The sequence below is a fragment of the Pseudopodoces humilis genome, chromosome 7 (assembly GCF_049639895.1).
Source record: "Pseudopodoces humilis isolate 2021_Gansu_Grassland_sample_001 chromosome 7, ASM4963989v1, whole genome shotgun sequence".
NCBI lineage: Eukaryota > Metazoa > Chordata > Aves > Passeriformes > Paridae > Pseudopodoces > Pseudopodoces humilis.
Window position 1 is genome coordinate 29,253,095 of NC_142206.1, and position 9,650 is coordinate 29,262,744.

The window sequence follows — 9,650 nt, forward strand, 5'->3', positions numbered from 1 at the left end:
TACACTTACCAGCTTAATACTTCCCGTGAGGAGGCAACACGGCTATAGCTTGCCAGTTACAGTGCTACAGCAAGTATTAATGGTTAGCCCCACCAGCCAGAAGGCTGAGCTCTTCATACAGCAGAGCTGTTCCCTGGCCTGAGGATTTTTCCCATGACTAATAACCAAGCTTTATGACTGTCCCCTGCGGACTATCATGACGATGAATGAATGAGATCAGACTAGTCAATATGGCTTATTGGTGAATGTTGCTCACTTGCTGTGGATGCATCATTACCCTGTGCATTCATCAGCACAGTCTTTGCCTGTACAATATGAAGTGACAACCAACCTGCAGCTTCTCAGCTTTCTGCTAAGAACTCCCAAGCCCTTTTGGGTCCTTCTTTTGCTCTGTATCCTTGTCTTGGGCCATCCTGGAAAGTCGTTTGGTGAGTACCATATTCTTCTTTATTAAAGCAAAACATATTAAGGTGTACCTGTAGAAGTTAAATGAGAAATTGCTGAAAAATATCAACTTCATAACACAGTGACTAATGGTGCCTTTACTACTCCTGTCCTCTTCAGAGTTGCTCCACTAAGTGGCACAGATGCTCTGCAGCTCCACAAGCAGCACTGATCCTCTTTTGGCTGAATGATATTTCCACAGCAAAGCTTTTCTCAACTCCACCAAGGCTGTTAAGCCCAGTATTCCTGTAGAAACCAGGGATATTTCAAAGCAATTGCAAGCACCGTATTCAAAGTGGGTACTTAAAAAGATGTACTGTATTGCCTGACGCATCTCTGCATCAAGCAGAGATAGCTTACTTAGAGTAGCACAAACGGAATAAGGTTTCATGGTTGGAAACTACTTTGAACTGAAATCTGAGAGCTTTACCATCCCCTTCCAGCTCTGGCATGAATTCCCTAGGCAGCCCAACGCAGGCACCTTCATCTCCCTGGGGCTCAGTTTGCCATCTGTGAAATTGGGTTAGCATCTCCCGTTCCTTCTTACACCACTTTTATCCTTGTCTATATTAACGGTAAATGCAGATGGGCTTGTTCGTGTGCAAGAACAGTGCAAAACAGGGGGCACGACCATGAAAGTGCCGTTCATTTAGGGAATGTCTGTGGGGCAAGACGTGAGCTCGGAGGGGCAGGTGCAGGGCAGGATGCACGGACGAAGGGATGCGCACACAAGGAGTGGGGATGCCTGCAGGGACGGGCCCGGCCCCTCGCGGCGGGGAGGCGGGGGCGGGTCCCCCGGCCGGCCGCAGCGCTGCCCCCGGCCCGGCCCGGCGGGGCTGCGGGGCGGGCTCCCCCCGCGCCCGCCTCCGCCCGCCCCCCGCGCGGGGCTGCAGCGGGCAGCGCGGGGCGCCGCAGCCTGCGGGCGGCCGCCGTGCCCGCCGCCGCCGCCGCCCCGCAGCTGGGGGCGCCGCGCGGGGCCGGGGGGCCATGGGGGGGCCGCCGCCGCCCGCCTGGTCCCCGAGGCCGCCGGCGCCGAGACAAAGAGCGGGGCTGCGGCCGCGCCTGCCCGGTGAGTGCCGCGGGGGAGCGGGGCGGGCGGGGGGCTCCGTCTTGCGCCGCGGGCGGTGGCCCGGGAGTAGGTGTCGGTCTCGCTGCCAGCCCTGCCTGACACCCCCGAGCACCCCTTTCTCCGTTCACCCGTTCACGCGCGGACACCCCCCGTCCGCCACTCCGCCAAGCCCAGCGCCCCTAAAGCATCCTCTTTCACGGCCCGGCCACCCTCAGCCCAGACCGCCCTCTCGGCCCAGACACACACGCCGTGCGCTCCCAGCACCCCCGTTCCTTGCCGAACGATTCTGCGCCCACTGCCCAAACCTGCCGGAGCGCTCTGAACGCCCCGCACGTCACCCCGGACACCCCCGTCACCCCAAACGCCCCCGCGCGCACCACAGGGCGCACGACCCGCCCGTCCTAAAGACGCCCCCACCACCACGCCCCTGTGCCCGACCGCCCAAACACGGCTCCCCGCCCCGGGCCCCCCCGCCCCGGACGCTGCCCCTCCGCGCCCAACACCTGCCGCAGCCTGCCTCCTTCCCGCGGAAACACAGCCCAGCCCAGGCACCCCCGGTGCACACCCCGCCGCCCCATCCCAGCCGCTTCGCGCCCCTGCCCGGGGACACAAAGGGGTCTGCGCGCCCGCTGCCCGCCCGCTCACCCGCCGCCGCTCTCTGCCCCGCAGGCCGAGCCATGGTGGAGCCGCCGGCCGAGCCTCCCCCGCAGCCCTGCCCGGCACCCGGGGGGGCAGCGGGGGGAGAGCCGGCCCGTCCTGGAGAGCAGTCGCCGCTGCTGCACCTGGACCTGTACAACTTCGACTGCGCGGCGGCGGAGGGCAGCCGGTACGTGCTGACCAGCCCGCGGTCGCTGGAGGCCTGCGCCCGCTGCGCCGTGCGGCCCGTGGAGCTGCTGCCGCGGGCGCTGGGGGACCTGCTGAGAGAGGCGCCCGGGCGCCCCATGCGGGTGGCCGCCGGCCTCTACGAGGCCTACGAGCGGGAGCGCCGCCGCAAGCTGCAGCAGTGCCGGGAGGAGCGGGAGAGGATTATCCGGGAGGAGAAGAGGCGGATCCTCGCGCCCCTCGGCAGCCTGCCGCCTTCGCCCGCCGCCCGCGTCTCCTCCCGGGCTGCGGCCGCAGCTGCCGGAGGGCCCCGGACCCATGGCGGGGGGAAGGTCCGGGCATCGAGGGGTGCCAAAGGCAAAAGCCACTCCCTGGACTCGCTGCAGAAGCGCCGCGAGGGTAGCTGGGGCAAGACCTCCTCTGAGTCGGGGGCTTCGTCGTCCTACAGCGGGGAGAGCCTGCGGGAGCGCGGGGGCAAGGTGTGCGGCCGGGGTCGGGGGGTGGCCGCCGCCAATGGGACTCTGCTGGGGCGCAGCTTCAGCCTGGGCGACCTCAGCCACTCACCACAGACTGCCCAGAGAGTCGAGAGGATCGTCAGGGAGGTGAAGAGGAAGAAGGGTCTCTCAGAGGTGCCAGAGAGAGATAAGAAGATCGCGGCACTGATGATCGCCAAGCACCAGGAGGCAAACCTCCTGCGGGAGCAGCGGCAGGCAGCCCACCTGCAGTGGGACAGCCAGCGGCGCCTGGCTGAGCAGCGGAAGGAGCAGGAGGAGAAGGAGAAGCAGAGGGCCCTCCTGCAGGGACAGCGGATGTGGGAGAGCCAGGTGGAGAAGCGGCGAGGGAGACTGAACCAGGAGCAGGAGGAAGCCGCCCTGATGAAACAGAGGCAGCTCCTGGTGTGTGAGGAGAGGTGGCGGGAACAAGCGGAGAAGCAGGAGCGGCTGCGGAGGGAGAGGCTGGAGAGGGCCATCAAGGAGGACAAGCAGAAAAAGCTCCATCAAGAGCTCAACCTGAAGGCGAAGGAAGAGGTCAAGAAGGAGCACCAGGAGCGAGAGGAGCAGCTCCTGCAAGAGAAGCTGTCCACAGCTGCCCAGAAGAGGCTGAAGAAGGAGGTGCAGCTGCAGAAGGAAAAGAGACTGTTCAACCAAGCAGAGAAGCTGAAGCATGAGGCCTTGCTGAAGGAACTGGCCAAGCAAGAAGCAGAAGAGAAGGAAATGCTGAAGGCATCCCTGAAGATGAGTTTGACAAAGGCTCAGGAGAACTACGAGCAGCTTGTGGAGAAAAGGAACCAGGAGCTGAGGGAGAAGGCCAGGCGTGAGGACATGCAGATCCAGAGAGCTAAACTGGCAGCAGAGAGGAAGGAAAGAGAGCAGAGGGAGCACTTGGAAGCATTGGCTAGAGAGAGAGAGAGAAAGCTCCAGCATGCTGCCCAGGTGGCTGAAGAGGCTGTCCAAGAAAAAGCCCGCAAAGTGGTCTTGAGCCGTCTGGAAAAGGAAAAAGTGCAGAAGATGAACAAGCAAAAGGTGGAACAGTATGAGGACTTGCGGCGCAGGGAAATACTCCTCTCTATAGAGAGGAAGCTGGAGAGAAGTGAGCAGATCTTCAAGGAGAAGAAGACTGTCTTAGAAAATGCCAGGTCTGTTGCTCGAGCATCCTTCCATGTCCGGGAAAAGGTGCGGGAGGAGACGAACACGCGCACCTTTGACAAGATGGCCTTCGAAGCAGAACTGCATGCTCACCTTAGTAAGAAATGAAAGATCTTGTCATGGATGAGTAAGGATGCACCACTGGTTGTCCATCATGATGTGACAGAAAGCTCCTCGGCACGAGCATTGAAAAAAGAACGAAAACCAACACCCACTCTAATTTCGTATTTTGGGGGAGCAGGGTACCGCACAAAAATGTGGCAGCTATTTCACATACTGTTTTAAATACGTTTTTCGTTCTGGGTGTGTTTTAAAGACTGATCTCAGTCATCTTTACGGAGAGGGACCAAGTTTTTGTGTCCTCCACCCCACAAGCACATGCATTTTTTCGGAGAGAGCTGCAAAGTCTGCTTGAAGCCTCTGAGTTACTGATTGATGGTCTTCACCAGAGGTGACTACAGCTGCACTCTCCAGCTGGAAGTGTGAACAGAGGTTGCTGACTGCTAGAGCCTGCTGAATAAGAACCAAAACCACCCAAGCTGATTCTGCCTGGAGTGATGGATAATTCTGCTTAAGTTACTGGACAAAATTTTCAAAGCTGCTGCACTCCCATGCTGAGCTGAAGGTGAGGAAGGCTGGAGTACAGAATGCCATACACCCTTGGGTGTCCCTTGGCTGCTGCTAGTACCAAGCTAGGGAAAGCACAGATGAAGGCCATGCAAGTAGACATCATGATCAGAGCTGGGCTGAAGCTGTCTGAAAGTGCTCACAAACAAAATTCCGTTTATGCTGTTTGTAACTGTTACCCCTCCCAGGTATCCTCACCTCTCCTTCTCCTTTCCAAGTTTCTCTTACAAAACATCTGTAGAATTCCTTCTTTTCTTTTGGAGTTTGCAGAAAAGGAGAGAAATTTGTGGACGGTCCACAAACTGACAAGCACCCACACAAGCCACTTGTTCATTAAGATATAAAAATGAGTGAACCTATGGAATCTGGACTTTGGGGGACATACAGAGGTCACTTGTAAATGGAAATCACCACCATCAGGAATTCTCAAAATTTAAGAAGACCCTCAGCCACCTTATCTAATTTGCCCTACCTTGAGCAGGAGGTTGGACCAGATGTTCTCCAGAGTTCCCTTCCAACCTTATAGTTCTCATGAGCTGCATACAATGAGACATTCGCCCAGCTCTTACCATCTGCTGAGCAGGGCAGCATTTTTCTGTCCACTGGTGCTAAGAGTTGTATTCTTATATAGAGCACAAGAAAAAGTAGATGCACAAAATAAGGTACATTACGGATTCTCTTAGAGGAGGATCATGTCTTTTTTGTAAGAGTTAACGCTGCTTAGAGGGAACTGAGTCCTTCTACAATTAAATACATAGAAATGTGAAAAGCCTACCTGTGCCCTGTGCACAGCATTCAAGTACAACAGTGTTCGGCTCCAGGTTTCCACGTTTACTCTTTGTTGAATTGGAGTTGCAAGCACACAGCCAAAGCAGGCACTTTGGTTTTCTTCTGGCTCTGAGCAGCATCAGCTCTCTGCTCCACCATCCGTGATGCTGTATTGGGTTGCTCTGGTGGTAGCAGTCAGACCTGGAGCACAGAGGAGAAGCAGCAAGAAAAGACAGGGTTTTGTTTCTTTGCAGATGTCTCTGACGTACAACACAGTAGAAGAGACAACCAGAAGAGGGTTGACATATGGCACAGATACGCAGTCTCGCATGCATAGATTGCTTGCCAGAATTTCCCAGGAGGTAACAGCAGATCAGAGCCCTCCTAGAAGGCTTTAAAGAAGATGTTGAATGAACAGTAACAGTAACAATAGACCAAATGCACCTTGGTGCCCTGCAAGGCCGGAGACATTACACGAACAGTGTTGAAAATTAAGAAATAGGTATTTCTATTTTTATTTTTATAGGACTTGGTCTTTGAGATGTAGTACAATTGGTGGTGTTAAGGGCAGGCAGCATGAAAGTAGGAATTAGGGCACCTGAGCAATGTTTGCTCTGTCAGTCATTGGCTCACTGTGTAATGCCAGGCAAGTCCTCAGAGACTGGATTTGCTCCTATTGGCACAAAGCGAAGTGGAGTTGGGCTCTTGGGGTTGCTGGGACTCACAGGAAATAGTAAGACTCGGCTTAGCAAAGCACTTCAAAGACTTTGGACAAATGTTGCTTATAAAGCACAAAGTTATATTTATTTATTTATGTATTTATTTATTTGAGTGGTTATTAAAGTAAAACATCCCTTGGTGAAAAGCATTAACACCCAAATCTGGTAGCTGTGGAAAGGACAGCTGAATTACTGTTTCCAGCAGGGAGGCTATCCCCTCACCCTCATCCTCAAAGCAGCAATTAGAACAGTGAAACGAATCCTGCTCTAACACTGGACAAGGTCCTTGAAAAAACACAGACTTCTCCACATGTTGTCTATGCTGCAGTGATCTATGTGTGCCCTTGTAGCTGCAAAGACCTACAAAAGAGATGGCCAGTGGACCAAATACAGCCAGTGCAAAACCGCCCTTGCTCCTTGACAGCACTGGAGTTGGGATAAAACCTGCAGTGACTCCAGCACAGCCAATGTTTCATCTGGTTTGTAGCCTTTGGGGCTGCAGAGAAAGCCTGCCAGCATAGATTTAAGGGTTTTTGCTTCCTGTGTCGTTGCACTGTGATTGAAATTCACTGGTTGGTTCATTTAGCAGAGGGAAGATGGGGAGAGCTGGGAAACGGTAGAAGGAAGGCAGATGGTGGTGGGTTGAATGAGCAGGCAGCCTCTAGCTGGAGCAGCATGTTTTCTCTAAAGCTCTACTGCAATGTACCTGAAGACTGTCCAAACCTCCCTGTGACAAGGGCATTTCCAGACAGAGAATACGCTGCAGCCCTGGAGACATGTCTTGGCCACTGACTGTAATTACACCTGGGGTCCATCTCTTGCTGCTGACTGAGTTTGACACCTTGGGGCTACAGCTGAACTAATCAACACAAACCTACATGATGGTAATTGGATTGGCAAACTAGTGTTCCTATACTGTGCAGTGTACAGCTCAAGTTTTGAATGTACAATCTGAGAAAAAAAATATTTTTTTTTTCAAAAGACATTAAAATGTGTATGGATATTTTTTATTTCTGTAGTGGTTTACGTCCAAAGTCCATGAAATTCAGTGGAGTTCATGAGTTTAAAATTGCAGCATGGAAAATTTAAGTCAGCAGTTTGGGTGGAGGCATGAGAGGTATTTCTTGGTTCTGCTTTTGCTTCTGTTTATTTGAGAAGGAATTCTGCTGGATTTCTGTAGGAACAGAAATTAAACCCTGGGTCACACGTAAAAAGTATGTCCCTTTTAGATGGGGCTTATTTGGTGTTTTTGCTGTTGGTCTGCAGGTTAGGGGAGAACTGAAAATCAAAGCAATCAACATGGAGGAAAAGAACTGACTAAGGAGCAGTTTCTTTTGGCTGAGCTCTGGAGGAATTTTGCAACACAATGGAACACATATTGTATGTTCAGAAACTCTTGTTTATGTGGATTGTCTAGTTTTTAATGGCATCTGCACTGAAACTGGAGCCCTTCAGTGCCAGAGAGAGTGCCAACAGTCTTACCTGCATGCTTCCTCTTCACACAAAATTCATCACTAAAACACTCTCTCTGTCAAGGTTGAATTTGGCAGATACATCTAAAAGCTATTAGGAGGAGCAGCTGCAGCACCACTACTTAATATTTTACAAGGTAAATTTTAAGCAAGTTTATACTAAGTTCTTTCACCACATAAATATGAAGGATGTGAGGATTAGATTTCTTACCTTGGTTACACCTACTATTTTCCTCTTAGGATGCTTATGGAGCTCCAGACTCATTCTGTGCTAAAATATCTCCCGATGCCAGGGGAATTCTGTTTGCTACACAAATGCTGAATATGCTGTGCTCACAGGTTTGAGAGGGGATTTAGTTTGATTTACATGTCGTTATTAAGCCAAGGCTGGAAAGGGAGGCGTGGGAAACAGAATTTGCAATACACAGCCAGGCTTATCATATCCTACCTGAGGACAGCTTCTCATTGCTGCAGTTGTTGCATCAAAGAAATACTTGCTTTCAGATGTGGGCATTCTTCTGCTGGTAAAGACAAAAATATAATAGTTGAAATGCTGGGGTTTTTTTTTGGGTTTTTTTTTGTTTGGTTGGTTTTTTTGCTTTTTTGGTTTTGTTCTAAAGAAGATTCAGGGAGATGTAAGGATGAGATACAAAGCTAGTTAGATGCAGCAAATTATGGATGGTAACTGTTTCTTCACACATAGCTCTGCTCTGTGGACCTGGGACTGTGCTGCTGTTTAGTGGAGCAGCCACTACATCCAGGAGAGCAGAGGTGCTCTGGGAGGTGCTCTGTGATCTCAGATCACACAGGCCCCCTTCAAAGCAATCAAATGTAAGCTCTAATGCTTTGCTGAGTCAAGCTCCCAGGGAATATAGTTTGTTAGGATTGGATTTAGCCTGCATAGTTGGAAAAGAAGGCTGTTGTAGGCAAAGAAGAGGAAGACACTGGCTTAGCCCAGTCCTTCTGGAAATCAGTCCTGAGATACCTACTTTCCAGCACAGTACAGGGATGTTGTGGCAGCTGACAGAGCCCTAATACAACTGCTTGGGGCAGTGCAGCCCCACAAGTCCTTGGCCAATAAGTAGCACACACTCTAAAGAGCCAGTACAGAGGCACAGTAAGAAAATCATAATGCTTCTGGTTTCTAGGCAGGCAGCAGTTCTGCCCTCCTTTTTGGTGAGATATTCCTAGGTGGTGGTTTGAAGAGAAAACACTGGTAACAAGATAAAAAATTGCAAAACTCTTCCAACACAAGATACCGGGAAACAGATTCTCCCTTCATGGAGAGCATCCGGCACTCTGGGGAGGCCAGTCTTCAGAGCCTTCATAATGGAATATGCCCCACATCCCACATGCCTCTTAACACTAGGATATGAAAAAAATTTGGTTCTAGGTCTGACTTTGTCCTTAGCCCATTTTTTGAGCATGCATCTTTACTATGAAACATTACCTTGTTATTGTAAGATTTTAATCTGAGGGGAGCCAAGTCTTCCTCTGGTAACTTTGCACACATCTCCTGCATCCCTGCCATTCAGCAAGGAATCCTCTGCATTACAAAACCACTCTGGCAGTAAGAATTATCCTGTATTACAAAACCAAACTGCCAGTGCTATTTTGTTCTTATGTGCTTTACACAGCTCTCTGCATCTAATCTCGGGACCTGTCTGTGAGGTAAACTAGTTATTGCCCCCAGCCTAAGTACAAGCAAACTGAAGCAGAAAGAACTGATGTGATTTGCCCTGGGCCATGTTGGCCTCCTCTCACTCACATCCTCCCTAATCCTCATGTAGTCCTCTAATTAACCTCTCCTGGTTGCAGTGGAGGGATATCCCTGTGCCCCTGCTGTGGCAGCTCTCCTGACTCCTGATCTGCAGCTGATGCTGCATGGAGGATAAAGGTTTTAAGGCACCAGTCACCACCTCTGGGCATTGCCCCCAAACCCTGAAACACTTTTAAATGGGGGGCTTGAAGGTTAAATTAAGCTGCACTGGGAGCCCAGGACAGGGGCAGGGTGAGAGGAAGGTGCATTAGCAGAAATGGGCAGGAGCTACAGATAGAAATGTTAAATGAATGAGTAAACATG

At 51.8% G+C, this 9,650-nt stretch overlaps 1 protein-coding gene across 1 annotated transcript; it reads left to right on the top strand.

Annotated features, from left to right (window-relative positions):
- Positions 1–2,163: 2,163 nt before the first annotated feature.
- On the top strand, positions 2,164–7,078 carry CCDC177 (coiled-coil domain containing 177). The gene has a single exon (XM_005522612.3). It carries the CDS (start codon positions 2,191–2,193, stop codon positions 4,087–4,089), a length of 1,899 nt encoding a protein of 632 aa, XP_005522669.2. The 5' UTR covers positions 2,164–2,190; the 3' UTR covers positions 4,090–7,078.
- Positions 7,079–9,650: the final 2,572 nt, after the last annotated feature.